Below are 19,023 nucleotides of genomic sequence, written 5' to 3' on the forward strand. Positions count from 1 at the left end.
GGAACGAAACACATGGAACAACAGATGAAACGGGTGATTTGTTAGTGATGATCTTTGGTGGGTGAGAATTTCTTATATATGTGGAACACAACTAATTGGTTGGAATGTTACCTAGGATGGCGATCACTACTATAATGAGCAAACCGGCCACGATGGCCGTGGCGATGATGACCAGCTGGGCGTGCATTCGGTTCTTGTTGAGCATGGTGGACCCGTTCGATACGGGTGGTTTGGGTTCCGAGGTCGATGTGATCTCGTCGTTGGGCTTGATCGGTACGTTGAAGGCCGGATCTAGACGGCAGTGTCGCTCGTCCGGAACATCTGGACAACCGCAGACGTAGCGCGTCTCAGCAAAGAGGCACAGGTGACTGCAGCCTCCGTTGTCCTGGCCACAGGGGTTCCAGTCGTGCGGTTGACGACTTCCGGACACCGAGCGAATCTCCAGGGCACCTCGTAGCCCGAAACGAACTTCCTCAACTGGAGCGGCAACTCGCTTCGGAGCTCTCAGGACCGACTTGTTGTGCCAGTCGGTCCAGTACATGTAGTCACCGGTCAGCGTGAATCCGAACGAATGTGCAGCCTGGGAGATCACCCGAGTGCGGCGCTTCCCGTCGAAGTCACACATCTCGATCCGATCCTGCTGAGCGTCGGCCCAGTACAGTTTCTTCATCGCGAAGTCGATGGCCAAACCCGTGGGGAAACCGAGCTCCGAATCGATGATGCTGCGCCGCTCCGACCCGTCCATGTAGGCTCGTTCGATCCTCGGTGCCTGGCCCCAGTCGGTCCAGAACATGAAGCCTCGTTTTGGGTACAGGATGATCGACCTGGGGTCGTCTAAACCTCCGGTCAGTACGGCTTTGCGGCACGTGCCGTCCAATCGAGATACTTCGATCTTCTTCAAGGCCGCATCCGTCCAGTACAGGTTATCGGCCAACCAGTCTACGGCGATGCCATTCGGCGTGCTTAGACCACTGCTCACGATGACCTTGGTGTTGGAGAAGTCGTTGATGCTAACCCGACGGATGGCATCCACGTTGACGTCCGCGTAGAAGATGTACATCCGATCGAAGTGGTAGTCAAGTGCAACTACGCCGTGAACTCCTTCGATTGGGAGGACTACGTCGAACATGTCCTGGGTGTCCAAGGAAATGCGACCAATTCCGGATCGGAGGGCGATCAGTAGGTATTCCTGTGAAATAAAAGAAGTATTAAGAATCGATTACACAGCTCTCCCGAAAATCCAACTTACATCAGGGATCGTTCTGCACTCCTTGTTGCTACCGTCCTTCATAAGCAGTCCAGTTGGACACTTGCAGCTATATCCTCCAGGAGTTCTCAAACACAAATGCGAGCAACCACCATTGTTCTTTCCGCAGAAGTCTTCCTGAACATCGGTTGGTCCTAGAACAACCTTGACGTCCATGAGCTCTTCCAAATCCTTGGCCACTTTGCGAACTTTGCTAGTGTTCAACTTGGAAACGGAATGCAAAGCTTTGGTTATCCAATCCGTCCAGTAGACCGTACTGGTGGTCACCGTCAAGGCATACGGATGCGACAGGTTGTTCAGCAACACCTTCCTCGAGTTACCATTGAAGTCGCATGACTCGATCCGTTTGGACTTCGAGTCCGTCCAGTAGATGCGGTTCTCCACGCTGTCCACCGCAATACCACTTACGAAGCCCAAATCCGTTGTCACGATCCTCTTCCGGTGTTCACCGTCCATATCCGCCCTTTCGATCACCGGCTCCTTGCGCCAATCGCACCAGAACAAGTACCCGCTATCGTACTCCAGTGCGATTCCCCGAGGGTGCTCAAGATCGTGCCACACCAGAACCGTTCGAATACTGCCGTCCAGTTCGCTGACCTCGATCGAGCAACGGTTCGAGTCGGCCCAGTAGATCTTCCGACCGATCGAATCGATCACCAGCGAATCGACGCTGTCCATGCTCTCGCTGAGTACCTGTTTGACGTGCATCCCGTTCGGAGAGGATCGCATGATCACATCTTCGACCGTATCGGCCCAGTAGACTTCGTTGGTGACGGTGTCCACGTCCAGGGCGACAGCGTTAGTTATCGGCGGCAGCGGTAGAACGACGTCGATCTGGTAATCGCTGTCCAGCGATACCTGGCGAATGTCACTGCGGTGTGCGAAGATCAAGTATTTGGAAGGTCCGTCCTTGCAGGTTTTGGCGTCGTCCTGTTTGTAGATGGTATAAAAAAGGTTAGTGTCTAGAATTCTTCATAGATGGTTCAAAACTTACGTTCAGTTGGATTCCGATGGGACATGCGCATGTGTATCTGGTTGGACTCAGCAGACAAATGTACGAACATCCTCCATTGCGAGGTTTACACGGGTTTCGGACGTCCTTCCGGTTTCGGTGGAACACCCGGATGTCCATCAGATCCGTATTGTTCGCCAGAACCACAGTCTTGTTCTGTCCGGTAAGCTTATTCGCCACCTGAATGCTATGTGTATCCCAGTCCGTCCAGTAGACCTTCTGTCCGTAGACATCCAGTCCAAATGGGTGCTTCAGACCTTCGGTGATCAACCGGTTGCGTCCTGTTCCGTCGAAGTTGACGAACTCAAGCAGCTTCGTACCGCCGTCAACAAAGTACAGTCGATGATTGTCAGTATCCAGCGCCAACCCATTCGGCCATTGTAGGTTCTCCGAGACCAAGGTAACGCGTCCACTTCCGTCCATTCCGGCTCGCTCGATCAACGGATTTGAGCCCCAGTCCGACCAGAACATGTAGCCGTCACTAGGATGAACCACGATATCCCGAGGTTTGTCCAGCCGTTCCCAGATCAGCAAGGTCCGCTGCTTTCCATCGGTGCTGGCCACCTCGATCCGGTTGGTTCCCGCATCGGTCCAGTAGATCTTATCGGTGATCCAATCGAGGGCCAATCCAGCTGGCGAGATCAGGTTCGACTTGATGATCGCTTCCTGCTGGCTTCCGTTGATGAACGCCCGGCTGATGATGCTCTTGCCTACGTCCGTCCAGTAGATCACGTTCGTCTGACTGCACCAATCGATCGCCACGTTGGACTTGATACCATCCAATGGAACCACCATGTCCACGCCCTTGCTGGGATCATCCGAGTCGAGTTGACGCACTCGGATGTCCTTCTTGCGAGCGATCAGAAGCAGCTTATCTGGGACGTTCGAACAGGTGCGTTGATCGCCCTTCAGCGAGAGACCGATCGGACAGGCGCATCTCCGGTGGTTGCTGTTGGGCAGACAAAGGTGCGAACAGCCACCACGACGGCCCATGGAGTCCAGAGGGCACCGGTTCTGGTAGTCCGGTTGACGAGATGGATGGAAACTCTGAATGTCCATTGGGAAGTGTAGGCCTTCGTGAACAATACGATAACCCCGACCGTTCACCTTGTTAGCAGCCGATACAGTTCTGGTGTGCCAATCCGTCCAGTACATGGAGTCTTCAAACAGCGTCATGGCGAATGGGTGTGGAAGGTTGTTACTCAGGATCTTCTTACGACCTTTGCCGTCGAAGTCGGCACTTTCGATGACGTGCTTAGCGTCAGCCCAGTAGATACGATTCGTTGTGTAATCGATCGCTAGGCCATTCGGCCAGAAGATCGACTCGGAGACTATAGTTCGCCTTACCGAACCATCCATGTAGGCTCTCTCGATCTTGGGAACCGTGCCCCAATCCGTCCAGAAAATGGTAGCCTGTCCAGGATGAACAGCGATCGCGCGGGGTTTGTCCAGATCGTTGGCAGCGATCACCGCCCGAAGTTTTCCATCGAACGTAGCCACTTCAACCCTCCGAGTTCCCGAATCGGTCCAGAACAGCAGATCGTGGATCCAGTCGACGGCTAGGCCCCCAGGGGACTCCAGCCCCCACTTGATAACGTCCTTTACACCAGTTCCGTTCAGGTAAGACCGCTTGATCACGTCGATCGACACGTCCGTCCAGAACAGTAGATCCTTTTTATAGTGGTAGTCCAGCGCGATCGCATTCGGTAGGCCTTTGACGATCGACGTGTACTGGTTATTGCTGAGCGAGACTTGCCGGATGTCAGCACGATTCGCCATCAGTAGCTTGACGGCTCCACCAACGGCCTTGCAAGTCCTGTTATCAGGTCTTAGAACGTAGCCTGGCTTGCAATCGCAGCGGTAGCTTCCCATCGTATTGATACACTCCTGTGAGCATACCGGGTTGCTCGTGATCTTACACTCGTCGATATCGGTACAGTTGAAGCCATTGCCATGCAGTAGGAATCCCATTCGACACTTGCACTCCTCACGTCCACTGTAGGCCGTTATACACTGCTGCTCGCAGGAGCTGTGAGCTCCACAGCGGTGAACGATCGGACACCGCAGCTCATCCTCGCCATTGACACAGTCCTTGTGACCATCGCAGACGTTCTTCTGGTTGATGCAGAGTCTGTCGGAGTTGGAGACTTCTGTCAGTACTAGTTTGTTTCATGGATTAAAACGGTATACTTACGGATCACTGGAGCTGTTCCGGCTACTGGATGAACAAGCGAATTGGTTGATCTCGCACTTGATCTCGCAGTCCTGTTCGTCTTCGCCTCGTTTGCAGTCCGCGGTTCCATCGCATACCCAGGAGCGCTGTTGAACAACATCACACGTGAGAAGACCCAACCGTGACTTCAACATCCAGATTCCTACTTACCAAAATGCATCGCCCATCCTTGCAGGTAAATTCGTCCGGCGAGCAGGTCCGACCGGCCAGCTTGTCCACCGGGCAGCCCTTCTCGTCCTCCCCGTTGTTACAGTCCTGCTTGTCGTCGCAGCGCCACTGCACCGGAATACAATCGCCATCGTCGCACTTGAACTCGTTGGCCGTGCACATGACCTGCTTCTTGGGGCAGCCTTCCTCGTCGCTCCAGTCGCCGCAGTCGTTGTCCCCGTCGCAGCGGAACCGATTTAGGACGCAACGACCACCGGGACCACCCAGTCCACCCAGAGTTCCCTTGCACTTGAACTCACCGTCCGGGCAGATCTGCATCGGTCGATCGCAGGCGTTTTCGTCCGACTCGTCGATACAGTCCGGTTCGCCGTCGCACTCGAACGAAGCGGAAATGCAGGATCCGTCCCGGCAGCGGAACTCGTCCTGGGTGCATCTGGAAGAGTAGGGAGAGAAGGGTGGAATTTGTGAGAAGAGCAGTGTGATATAAGGGGAAATAGGTTGAGGTTATGAGATTTACAGTTTGTCAGCATTCAGCATTCACAGCCTCGTGCAATCATGTTTTTTTTTTCAGTTGAAATCTTGAAGACTGTTGGAGGGTCCCCAAGAATGTCCTTGAGTATATGTATAGGTCATCGGATCTATAAAGGCAACTAGTGATTCTTTGCAGAGTTGAAAACAATGTTCATACTGACAAAGCTTCCAGAAAACCCGCTAGAAACCTCACTGTAACTTACCCTCAAAATCTCCTGAAATCCATCCAGCAGGTCTTCCACAAGCATTTCTCTAGAAAGACTGCCAAGGTTTCCGTCTGGCAATTCTTTAGAGAAATCCAATGGAATTCCTTCTAGGATTTCTTACAAGATTCCTTCAGTGCACGTGCCTCGTGGGATATTTTCCGTAGTTCATCCTACGAAATTGTCTCGAGATCAGTACAGGAATTCCTCTTTGGATTTCCCTAAAGTTATTCCTAGGATTTCTACTAGAGTTTCTTCGAGAATTTGTTCAGGAGTTTTCCATGAAATTTTGCAAGAGTTCCTTCCGGCATTCGAAAGTTTCTCCTACAACTTCATTAAGAAATTTCCGTGAGATTCTTCTATAATTTTTCCTGGGATTTTTTTAAAGGTTCTCAGTTGTCCCGAGCAGAAAAGAATATCAAGTGAATAACATATTTAGGTATTAATCTTAAATACAATCATACCACGATATGCCCTTCATTTGGTGGGCATAAGAGGCAAAATAACAAAAACGAATACCATAATTTTGTATCAATAACACCTAGAAAATAACAAGTATTGTTATTTCAATAATAAATGAATACCTAAAATTTTAAGTGCTTTATTTGTTATCCAAAAGGTATTGAATAACAAAGTAATAACATTTTTTGTTATTAAATCGCGCATTTGCTCGATAACAACATGATATAATACCAAAATATGTTCTTCAGTTATTTCATTGCTAAATCAACAAATACCTCACCAATACCAAACTCTGCTCACATACTTCCAATTGTTATTGCGTTGTTCTCATAACATTTTGTAGTATAATATAATAATAACAAGTTTAGATATTAGAGCACAGGTTGGTGTCAGCATGCTATTTGAAAGGTATTCCCTTCTGCTCGGGGTCTCTAAGACTTTTTTTTTAGGATTTATCCTGAACTTTCTCCCAAGATTTTTGTGCGGGGTTTCTTATGGAATTTCTTTTTCAGATTTCTGCAGGTACTCTTACTAATACTTCTCCTGCAGTTTTTTTTACGTTTTACCAGCGCTCCAGGATTTACCCGTAGTTATTTCTAAGATTTCTTGCAGTTTCCTTCTTAAAAAAAAACCCGGAGTTAATTCCAGAGTTCTTCTCTGAGTCCCCAGTGGAAATTGTCCCAGAATTCTAGATGTCCCTTTTGGGATTTCTCTAATAGTTGTTCCTGGAGTTGCATCATTTTTCCATCAGCTTTTCTTGGAATACCCCTAGTACATAGTGTCTTCTATGACTAACTGGAGTTCTTTCATTAGGTAATCATCCAGTTTGTCAATTCCTATCAGCAAACTTGGAATGTCCTGGATCTCTATTTCTCTAAGAATAAACCTTCAGATGTATTGTTCATATTACATCCTTGCCGGAATCGCCATAAAGATTGTTTTATATACTCATATACTGCATATTTATACTTATCCCAGAGCATAATCCTATATTTTTATATTTCTGAAAAAATCCCTTGAGAAATTCCTGGAAGAATTTCTGGAGAAATTCTTGGAGAAATCCTCGAACGAATTCCTAAAGATATCCCTGGGGGAATCCCTAGAGAAATTAGTGGAGAAATCCCTGAAGAAATTCCTAAAAAAAATCTCTGGGGAAATTTCTGGAGGAAACCCCAAAAAATCCTGAAAGTATTCCTGGAGAATTTCTTGGAGGAATGTCTGAAGAAATCCCCTGGATTTCCGGTAATTTCTCGAAGATTTCCTGGAGGAATCCCTGGGAATATCCCTGGGAAAATCCCTGGAGAAATCCCTGAAGCAATTCCTGAAGGAATCTCTGGAGAAATTCCTGGATAAATGTCTGGAGGAATGCATGGAGGAGTTTCTGGAGGTATTCATGTGGGAAATGCTGAAGGAATTTCTTAAAAAAAAAATCTATAGAAACCCTTGAAGGAGCTTCTGAAGGGTTCCCTGGGAGAATCCTTGGAGAAATTCGTGGAGGAGTCCCTGTAAAATTCGCAGAAGAAGTTTCCGGAGGCATTCTTAGCGGAATTGCTATCCCCGGAAGAATACTTGCAGCAATTTCGTAGGGAAATCCTGGAGGATTCCCTGGAAAAATTCCAGAAGGTATTTCTAGATAAAATCCTTGAAGAATTTCTGGAGGAATCACTGAAGGATTTTCCGGAGAAATTCCTGGATGAATTGCTGACACAATTTTTGAAGGAATTCCTAGATCAATTGCTGGTGAAATTTCTGGAGGAATCCCTGAGAAAATTCTTGGGGTAATTTCTCGATGAGACCCTGGAGAAATTCCTGGATGAAATCCTGAAGCAATCTCAGGAAAAAAAAACTCCTGGAAGAACTTCTGGAGAATTCCTAGTGAAGTCCCTGAAGCAATTCCTGGAGGAATATCTGGAGGAATCCCTGAAGCAGTTCTTGTAGGAATCTCTGGAGAAATGCCTTGAGGAAGTTTTTAAGGAATGCATGGAGGAAACCCTGAATTCAGAAGGCCGGCTCCAGAGGCATGTTGTCCTCCATTTGGGACATTTGTGTCTGCAGGAATTATTGGAAAGATCCCTGGATGATATCTGAGATGAAAGCCTGAAAAAAATCCTGGAAGAATCTCCAGAGAAACTCCTGGAGAAATCTCTAGAGGAATTCCTGGAAGAATTTCTGGCGGAATTTCTGTAGGAATCTCGGGAGGAATTTTGAGAGAGATCCCTGCATGAGTTCGCTGTGGAATTTCTAGAAAAATTTCTGGAGAAATTCCTGAAGAAATTTATGGGGGAATCTCCTAAAGAATTCGTAGGGGAATACCAGGAATAATTCCTGAACAAATCGCAGATGGAATTCTTGGAGAAATTCTGATGGAATCCTTAGATGAGTTTGTGGAGGAACCCCTACAGCAGTTCCTGAAGAAATCCCTAGAAGAATTTCTGAAGAAACTCCAGAAGGAATCCCGGAAGCAACTTCAAGAGTAATTCTTAGGGGAATCCCTAAACAGTTCCCGGAGGAAGTAATGAAATATACCACAATAGATCACAGTTATGGTCGCAGTGGTTCAAATCCCGACAAAAAAAGTAATGAAATAATTCCTGGAGGAGTTTCATAAAGAAAAGGACGAGTTAATGAAGGAATCCTAAGAAGAGTTCCTGGGGGGATCTTTGGAGGAATTTTTGAAATATTATGTCGGAAAGATTCACAGAAGGAATTCCCGAGTGAAGCCGTGGAGAATTTTTTGGAGGAATCCTTGGAGGATATCCTAGCTTAGTCTGTAGAAATCTCTAGAAGAATTCCTGGTGGAATTTCTAGAGGAATCTCTAGAGACACTTCTGCAAGAATCCCCGGAGGATTTTTTTAGAGGAATTCCTGCTGCAATTCCCAGACTAATCCCTGGAATAATTCTTGAAGTTATCCTCGAAGAAATTCGTGGAAGAATCCCTTAAGGAATTCCTGGAGGAATCCCTGGAGGAATGCCTGGGAAAATTCCTGAGGAAATCGCAGATGGAATTCTTGGAGAAATCCTGAAGGAATCCCAAGAAGAGTTCGTGGAGGAAATCCTTGAGGAATTCCTCCAGCAGTTTCTGAAAGAATCCCTGCAGGAGTTCCTAAAGGAACCCCAGGAGGAATCCTAGAAGCAATTCCAAGAGGAATCCTGGAAGCAATTCCAAGAGACATTCCTTAAACAGTTCCTGGAGGAAGTGCTAGATTAATTCCTGGAGGGGTACCTGAAAGAATTCCAGGAGAAATTCCTGAAGGAATTTTTAAAAGAGTTCCTGAGGGAGTTCTCGGAGGAATTCCTAAAATAATCCCTGCAGTTGTTTATGAAAGAAACACAGAAGAAATTCCCGGGTGAATCTCTGGAGGGGTTGCTGAAGAAATCCCATGAGGAATCCCAGAAGCAATCCCATGAGGAATTCCATTGGAAAGCTTTTTTTAACAAATTCCTGGAAGCACTTCTTTAAGAATACCAAGAAAAAAATATATGAAGGAATCCATATCAGCAATAAATTCTGGATGAATTATTGTTGGAATCTGTGGATGGACCCCCAAAGAATGTTTTGTACAATATTTTAATGTTTAGATAATATCTGGTAAAATCTTCTGAAATTGTTTCTGGGAGACATTCCTGCTGAAATACTTCGAATTATTCCAGACTGATTTATTGGAGCAAACCCTAGTGGAAGTCTTGAAGTAATACATGGAGAAACCCGTGAAGAAATCTCTATAGAAACACTTGCAGAAATACCTAAAAGGATCTTAATTGACAATCCTTTGGGAATCCCTGGAGAATTCCTGGAGGAATCCTCGAAAAAGCACTAGAACAATCACTGGAGGAGCCTCTAAAGATATCCCAGCAGAAATTCCCGGAGGAATGTCTGGTGAAACCCCTGAGGGAATTCTTGAAAAAATCTCTTCAATCATGGAATCACTGAAGGAAGCTATGGAAAAAAATCTTGAGGAGTTCGTCGATGCATCTTTGCAGAAGTATCTGTAAAAATTTCTGAAGAAATCGTGAGAGGAATTCTTAAAGTATTTCTTGGAACAAACTCTGAATAAATCACTATCGGAACCCTGCAAGATGTCCATGGAAGAATAGATGAAGGAGAACTTCTTGCAGATGTCCCTTGAGGAATTTTTTGAAAGAATTCCTGGAGAAGTTCCTGAAGAAATACGTGAAGAAATTTCTGAAGGTGTCCTTGGAAAGAATTCGTAAAGAAATTTTCAGCTATTTCGCTTTATTTTGCATGACGTTTGTTTGACTTCACTACTAGCGAAATTTCGTGAATTATGTGCATATTACGGAATATCTGAAAAAAATGGCATGTTGTTTTTGTATTTAATGAATAAATATCACAAAATTTATCCATTCAACCAAGCTGGTAAACATAGTGACAGATATGTTGATTGTGATATTCTGCGGCAGAGAAGGGAAACATTTTATAAAAACTTTAAGATTTCATTGTTAACTAAAGGCGCTTAAGCCTAGGTATTAGCACAAGGACACGGAGTAAATACCTGTGCTCCATTCCGGGAAAGGACCAAGAAGTGACATGTACCTTCTTAGCATCGTTACCCTCACCGATTTCCAGTTGTTTTTTCAATTTTTTTTTTTTCTGAGCGGTACAAGATGTCTCCACTCTTTGTCTTTGGCTCTTTGGCTTCACATTAGGGCTGGCCACTTTAATGCGTGTAATGCATCTCCGAAGTACTGCTATCTTTAATAATGACAAGGAAAACGATGGATGTAGTCGATTCTATCATTTTCCAGTACTCTTTCAATGAATGTCTGTGTACGTGTAGACTAGACTAGACAGTTTTCCGGTAGCTTTTCCCGGAATACCTGACATAACCCACAAAATTCCTTGTTGGAAATTCCCAGATAAGAATTAAAAGGAACTCAGGTGCGTAACCTGGCAACCCTGGTATTGTATGGTGGTAGCTTTTTTGTGAGTTTTTAATAGTTTATTTTCTCAGTGAAAAATACCGTTTTAAATTGTGTTTCCGGCGCAATAGTGAAGTTTGTACACCCGGTAAAGTTTTGGACGTCGATGAGGAGCAAAATTGGGAGCATTCTGCATTATCATAAAAAGTTCGGTGACAATTTGCTAAGGAATCCTTGCCGTATTCGGTGCTCGATTGATTTCGAGCAGTTTAGTACACCAAACATCCACAATTGCTTCTCTTGTCTCTCTGTCACATGTATAGCCTTTGTTGAGTCGTATCTATTGTGTTAACACGATGTTCGTAGTCTTTGTTCGTTATAGTATGTAAACAAATTTCGTCAAGATGTCCGAGAATGGTGATACTGAGGATACGATAGTCTGTTCTATCTGCAAAAAACAAGAATTGGATGCAGCCAAAGTCATAGAGTGCTCGGTATGTTTCAACAGCATGCATTTTCGATGTAAACGTATCTTCGGCACTGGGATCGCAAGGACGCGGCAGCAGTCAACATTTGTCTGTTCACCCAGTTGTGCCGAGATCTACGGTCGTACGAATGAATCTCCTGGGTTCGATAAGCTGATAGCTGAGTTGAATGAGTCAGTGAGGGCTTCAATCAAGCAAGAAATGGAAATCGTGAATGCAAAGATCGACGCATCTCATCAGTCAATGATGAAGGAGTTACATTCAATCACAAACCGTTTCGCAGAGCTGAAAGCTGAAAATGACAATTTGAAACGGACTGTCGCTTCGTTGACCGAAAAATATGATTCACTTGTAGACTCAATGGTTACTCTTGAAGTTGAAGTTGACAGAGCATCTCGCGTAGCTTCAGAAAAGAATGCTGTTATCTTGGGCTTGCCAATGAATGAGAATGAGGACACCATGGAGGTTTTTCGAGAAGTGTGCAGTTCTCTGTCATGTGATTTACCTGAAAACTCCGTGATATCTGCTAAGCGAATGGTTTCTAAGGATGGAAAAGGGGGAAATCCTCCTATTAAAATCGTGTTCTCTGACACTGTCTCAAAGGAGCGATTCTTCTCGAGTAAAAAACAGCATGGCAGGCTGCTAACTTCGGCTGTGAATGGTGTGCGAGTAAACGGGAAACCTGGTAGCGTTATAGTACGAGATGAGCTATCTCTCCTTGGACTGTCTATGCTGAGAGAAGTACGTGGGATGCAAGATTCGCTCGAAATAAAATATGTATGGCCTGGCCGAGGAGGTGTTATCCTCGTTAAACGGAGCGACAATGCGAAAGTGCAAACAATACGGAATCGCCGAGATATTGAGCGCCTAGGACAACAGTTCAGTAAGCGAAGTTTATCAGAGTCTTCTCCAGGAAATCTAAACCGATCAGCAGTAAATGAACCCCTGTCAAAGCGTACCTGCACATGATAAATTCTTATTATCACCAACTCTCATTGTATTTATTTTTAAATCTATATATATATATAAATTTGTATTGTAATTTCTAGCATGTTTTCAAATTCTTATTTCGAATCTTTTTTATCTTTTTGTGAGTCGAAACAGAAAAATTCAAATGAAAATTCTTTCAAAGTATTGCAAATAAATATCAGAGGATTAAATGATCTCAAGAAGTTTGATTATTTGTTAGAATGTATTGATTCCTGCAAAGTGAGAATTGACGTTATAGTTATCTGCGAAACATGGTTGAAAGATGATAGAGTAGGTATGTATGAAATTGATGGTTATCGTTCCGTGTTTGTCTGTAGATCCGAATCTAGTGGAGGTGGTTTAGCAGTATTCGCAAGAATTGAGCATCAAACGCATTTCAAATCAGTTCAAAATATTCCAGAATTCCATCATGTCCATCTTGAAGTAACCAATATGTCTCGGTTGTTACACCTGCATGCTTTTTATAGACCCCCATCTCAGAGTCATGGTCCTTTTCTCAAGAAATTAGAAGATATTATAGCAAGTTGTCCTGCAAGTAGTGACTGTTTGGTAGTCGGTGATATCAATATACCAGTAAACAGATCTGATGTAGCGATGGTAAAAGAATACCAATCCCTGATAACTTCGTATAACTTTGTCATTACGAACGAGTACGCGACCCGGCCTGCATCTGGATCAATACTCGATCATTCACTTTGCTCCAATAGCTTACTACAACGTGTACACAACGACACTATTTTTCAGAATGTTAGTGACCATAACTTCATTATAACTACGATTAGCTGTTCATTCAAATCAATTCGTACAAAACTGGAGAAGACAATAATAAATCACCGTAAGGTCCATGATGAGTTTTCTCAGTTTTTGTTGAATATACCGCCAGAACTAACACCTTCTGAAAAGCTTTTAAAAATTACCAATGAATATAAATCAATAAAACTACGGAATTCAAAGAAAGTTACTATCGACGCAAAGCTGAAATCTCCATTGTGTCCGTGGATGAACGTTGATATTTGGAAGTTATGCAAAATAAAAGATAATTTGTTAACACGATCTAGACAGTCCCCCAGTAACGATAGGATAAAAGCGTTGTTAAAACATGTATCTAACAAGCTGGTGAAAGCCAAACGTTCTGCTAAAAACCAATATTTCGAGAATTTGTTAAACACACCTAATCATAAACTGCTGTGGAGTCGACTGAATGAATTACTTGGTCGGAGTGTTAAGCAGCACAACATCACAGAACTCGAACGCAACGAACAAAAACTCGTGGGTGATGCCACGATAAGTGCGGCATTTAATGAATATTTTTGCTCCATTGGATCCGACCTAGCCTCCAGAATTAAATCTGATAGGGACATCTTGAAGTTCAACTCTATAAAAGTAAATAGTGCATCTATGTTTTTAAGACCAGCGTCTACATCCGAGGTGATACTTCTTATAAACCTACTTAAATCAAATAAAGCGCGAGGCCCAGATGACTTTCCAGCAGACTTGGTGAAATATCATCACCAATACTTTGCCCAGTTACTACGAGATGTTTTCAACGAATCTATCGAAACAGGCGTTTATCCAGAATTCCTGAAAGTGGCCAGAGTAGTTCCAATATTCAAAAAGGGAGATAGGAAGAATGCTGAAAACTATCGTCCGATTGCTGTGCTGTCCATTTTTAACAAAATAATAGAGCAGCTCCTGGCTACCCGTATAAATGACTTTTTCGATCATCACAACATCTTGTATAACATGCAGTACGGGTTTAGATCCGGTTCCAGTACCTCTAATGCACTTTGTGAGCTTGTGGAATCTTTATATTCATCATTTGAAAAACGTAACATGGTTGGAGCCGTCTTCATTGACCTGAAAAAGGCCTTCGATACACTGGATCATGAAGTGCTGCTTTCCAAGCTTGCAGCCTATGGCGTTCGTGGTCAGGCAAATAATCTTCTTCGCAGCTATTTGTCAGAGAGAAAACAGTTTGTCATAGTAAATGGAGTCGCTAGCAGTACAATGAGCATTCCAATCGGAGTACCGCAGGGTAGTAACCTGGGACCGCTTTTGTTCCTAGTATATATGAACGATTTGCCTAATATAAATCTGAAAGGCGTGGTAAGACTATTCGCAGATGATACATCCATTTTCTACGAAGGTAAAACCCAGGCTGAAATAATATCTGCTGCGGAAGAAGACTTGCGTATCCTCAAAAGCTATTTTACGACGAACATGCTCTCATTAAATATTTCTAAAACAAAGTTTATGTTATTTAGATCGACTCACAAATTGATTTTGAACCCTGTTGGGCTGACTGTAGACGGAGAAATTGTGCCATATGTTGATAGTTTCAAATATCTCGGCTTAATAATGGATTCTAGATTAACTTGGCAAAATCACATTGATCAATTATCAATCACACTCTCTAAAATGTGTGGTTTGATACGGAAACTGACCGAATTTGTACCCTTCAATGCTTTGAAAAACCTATATTATGCATTCTTTCACTCCCATCTCCAGCATCTCACTATCATCTGGGGATGTGCTACTAATGAACGTGTAAAACAGATTCAAATTTTACAAAATAGGTGCCTTAAGATGATACAAAAGCTACCTCATTTGCACTCGTCTGCTCTTCTTTTCACAGATAGTAGATTGTCTCCTCTTCCGGTTCGCGCTTTGTACCACCATCAATTGTTGATCTATACGCACGCTGTAATGCACCGGCAGGATCTACTTACGAATATGAATTTTCCAAGAACAACGCACAACCATCATACACGGCGAGCCGATCACCTACCTATTCCTAAAGTCAGAACCAATTACGGAAAAAGAAAACTTGGTTATCTTGGACCTATCTTACTCAACAGATTACCTTCGACGCTTAGAAATTGTGTACCACCACCAAAATTCAAAAAAGAATTGAAAACTCATATAAAAACCAATGTAACATTATATCTAAATTAAATAGCCACCTACAATCAATTTATTATAGGTATTGCCATCTAAGCCCCCTTAAAAGAGCTTATAGCTCACTGGGGGTAATGTCAATGTATGTATGTTGAATATTTGCGTAAATAAATGTACAAAAAAAAAAAAAAAAAGGTGCAGTCTTCAAAAAAAAAAAAACTCAGGAAGACCTATTGGAGAAATCTCGAGAGGAACTCCGAGAGAAATTCTTAGAAAAACTGGGATATCTAAAAAACGACGAAGTATTAGGGAAATTCCAGGAGGAAGTTTGATGACACTTGTGAAAAATCCCAGAAAGAACTGCGGTATGTGGTATTTCACAAGGAACTCCAAGAGAAATTCCGGAAACCTTTCTGAAAAAACTTCTGCAGAAAACTCGCCTAATAACCGGAAGTAATTATTGAAAAGTCATGCCGGAAAACCACTAAAAAAATCCTGAAGGAACTCCGGATAGATCCGGAAGAAAGTCAGCGAGAAACTCGGGAAGCATATCAGGAAAACCTCTGAAAAGTCCCGGGTGCAGATCTCCTGCAGAGATCCCGTGAACTGTTGCAAAAATCCTCGGAGGAAGTTTGGTAGAAATTCCAGGAACAAATTCTTTTGCTGAAACTATTCAGTAAAATGCTGGCAAAACCCACGGAAGTTGGTTTGCTGAAATTCCAGCAATTCGCAAATATTTGCTGATCTATCAGTAATCTGTTGATAATCGCGAAGACATTTGGCATTGCTGGAGGTTTCAGTATTTTTTTAATGGATTGATCAGCTCGATAAAACGCAGCAAAATTTTGTTGATTTCCAGCAAAAAAAATGATGTGTAGCGATTTAGTTGCTTAAAACCCACGATCATGGATCATTGTAGTTATTTAACTAGCATCTCCAAGCATTTGGCAAGCACTGCGTTTCGGAAATCGAAAAATCATTCATAAAATTCGTATTGCAAAAATTGCTTTCGATTGTTCACTGCTTCAATTATGAAATCCCACCCTTCTTCTCACAGCTCGATTTTAAATGAAATACTTCAGCGTGAGTTATGCAGAGAGATACAGAGTGGGAATTAAGAGAGAAGTTGAGCTTTTCTCTCTCGAAAGCTCATACACCCTTAAACGAAGGAACACATTCACAGTAAAACCGCTCAGCACTAAAATGTGTAAGCCCTACTCATAAGTGCATAATTTCCAGACCACACAAAAATGCGTTACAGTTACACATTCTCAAAAAACAGCTCGTACGCTCGTCTAGATGCGAAATGTCGATTTTTTTTTGTTTTCCAAGGTCACTAGTAAACCTAGCTAGATTGCTGTACAAAATTTTTTGCGAATTAAACGAATTTGCGGACACAGGAGCTGATTTTGTGAATGTGCAAGGGTTACACATTTTTGGTGTAGTCTGGAAATTATGCACTTTTGTGCTGAGCGGCGTTAGCGTGTTGTAAGACTAAGTTCACGCAGCAATCGAAAATTCGAAGGATTTATCGCTTATATTTGAGTCATACTAGAACAGCACATTTTTGGTGTCCGGATCTACGCAGACTCATAAAATGGATCAGAAGATTTATTTCGATTTATTAGACAATCTATTGGATTTTGAAGAATATCTGAAGTTCGCCAATATGTGCATATACAGATTACCAATATCAATCAGTGCAGCTACTGATTTTTGATGATGATGATGATGATTGTGTACCCACCATCAGCGCAAGGATTACCTATGGCTGCAGAGTCATACCGAAACGGAATGATTTACCTGATGGTTTGTTGTAGCAGAGTAGGCTATTTCAGACATACTAGCCGACTGGTATAGCCGGAAAAGGGCAATAAAATCATTGTCATAGGCTTAAATCACTGGAGACCTTCGAAAAACAACATGATAATTGTTATCTCGTGACAAATTGGGGTGGACACGAACATTTACTACTGATTTTTCACTGAGAGACAGACTGAGATGTAAGGGGAAGCAGTGGCTCGTAGCATAATGTGAGCTCAAATGAGTATAGGATATGTTTAGCGTGTAGTTGCCAAAACGCATTTTGCGAGCTTTTCACTCTCTCACTTGATGTGAAAATAGGGTGGCGTAGGGATGAGCTTTCCATATTTTGCAAAGGCTCTCTGTATCATAGGGAAAATTTTCATTTTCTGCTAGTAGCAATTTTTAACGAATTTTCTCATTAACTGTTGACTGCTTCTTGAATTTGGTCAAAGCACTAGCCACTTCAAACAAGTATACACCAAGTATCCAAGAGGGTGTCAAAAGTACACCACCTACGCTGAAATGCCACAAAGAGCATACAATTTTTATCGTTCCTCTCTGTGAAACATGTACCTATTAATTCACTCAACGGACGGTGGGTGCAATTTTGTGAGAGCTACGGTATGTGATATTGGGTTTCGTCCTTCTCGAAAAGGAACGTCAGGACAGGGGATAGGGTAGCGAACCACTTGGGCAGCGGCGGGTATTTTGGGCACTCTTCGCCATAACTCAGTCAATTCCAAACCAATTGACTTGAAATTTTGTACACGGCTTGGTGCTAATTGTGTCGATTGGTTCAGAACTGGCTGAGTTATAGAAGAAAAGTGCCCAAAATTGGATCCCTGCCCAGATGGTTCCACTTTTCTATCTCTTTCCAAACATACTTGAGAAGTAAGCATTTTCGAATGCTGTTTCGAAGGCAGTGCTTTCATTTGCTGTAGTGGGTAATATAATCACAAGAAAGCCATACCTTGTTTCTTCATTACAATTAAATCTCTATTAATCGAAATCAACAGAAATTCTATTGACAGCCGTTAGAATGAAACAACTTAGTAATACAGAAGTTATATTTGGCTTCAATCACCTTCAAGTCGAGTCTAGGAATATTGACACAAGGCGTTTCTATAGGTGTTTCTATAGATATACGATATGGAACTAGAAATGGCTCCTGTTCCTCAGACGGTAATTACAAGCTTGTTAAAAATAGAACAGTTTCAAAGCCTTTCGGTTTATTGACATTTGCGCACAGACTGTCTGTGGTAGCCGTGTAGTCTTTTTAGTAAAATACAATAGAAAATGTTCTAAGGGTCTGTGTCAATTGCCGAATTAAAATTAATTTTCACTTAAACTTGACAGTTCCATAATTATTTCCCTAGGAAAACTGTCAAGTTTAAGTGTTGAACTGTCAAATTTAAGTAAAAAAATTAATTTTAATTTTAATTCGCCAATTGACACAGACCCTAAGAATAATCATAAAACTAATAGGGGTACTCACTAAACAGATTAAATTGCTGCGTAAGCCATAATTTTCTGCTTATTTGAAATGTTTCATGATTTTGCGAATGAAATAATCAAATATTGCCTTGGTGATAATAGCCCTGTTTGTCTGTCCGGTGACGGGGAAATTCTCACAACAAATAAAATATTGAATACTAGCTGTACCCGGCAAACTTTGTCTTGCTTACTGCGTTTTTTGACGTTTCAATTCCCTAGCCAAGCCCAAGTCCCCGTTCAAAATGTATGAAAACCCGATTTTAAAAAACTCTCAATTTTCCCATGTTTTTTTTTGCCTCATAAACCTTCCTTGGGTAAAAACTAACAGAACAAAACTGAGATGACCCAAATCGGACGTTCCATTCGCAAGTTATGCGCGGTCCCACGTATGCCACTGCATTTTATATATATATATATATATATATATATATAGATAGATTTGACACTTTTTTTAAACTTTTAAACTATCAGATGGATGCAGAAAACAAAACCAGTTACAACCTTAGACAACCAGACACAGCACTTGATGAAAAAAAAAAATCGACAACAGACGTCGAGTCAAGTACAAGACACTGAAGACGACCTTACAGTT

At 42.8% G+C, this 19,023-nt stretch overlaps 1 protein-coding gene across 5 annotated transcripts in view; it reads right to left on the minus strand.

Annotated features, from left to right (window-relative positions):
• LOC109428422 (low-density lipoprotein receptor-related protein 4) overlaps positions 1-19,023 on the minus strand; it is a 121,461-nt gene that overhangs the window by 39,841 nt on the left and 62,597 nt on the right. For all 5 annotated transcript variants that reach the window (XM_019704175.3, XM_029855821.2, XM_029855820.2 and 2 more), the window contains exons 4-8: positions 4,663-5,113; positions 4,474-4,598; positions 2,262-4,410; positions 1,250-2,197; positions 112-1,189 (exon numbers count right to left, since the gene is read on the minus strand). In XM_019704175.3, the coding sequence (XP_019559720.3) occupies positions 112-1,189; positions 1,250-2,197; positions 2,262-4,410; positions 4,474-4,598; positions 4,663-5,113 (4,751 nt within the window). The remainder of the gene's footprint in view (positions 1-111; positions 1,190-1,249; positions 2,198-2,261; positions 4,411-4,473; positions 4,599-4,662; positions 5,114-19,023) is intronic.

Source organism: Aedes albopictus, chromosome 1 (genome assembly GCF_035046485.1).
Source record: "Aedes albopictus strain Foshan chromosome 1, AalbF5, whole genome shotgun sequence".
Lineage (NCBI taxonomy): Eukaryota > Metazoa > Arthropoda > Insecta > Diptera > Culicidae > Aedes > Aedes albopictus.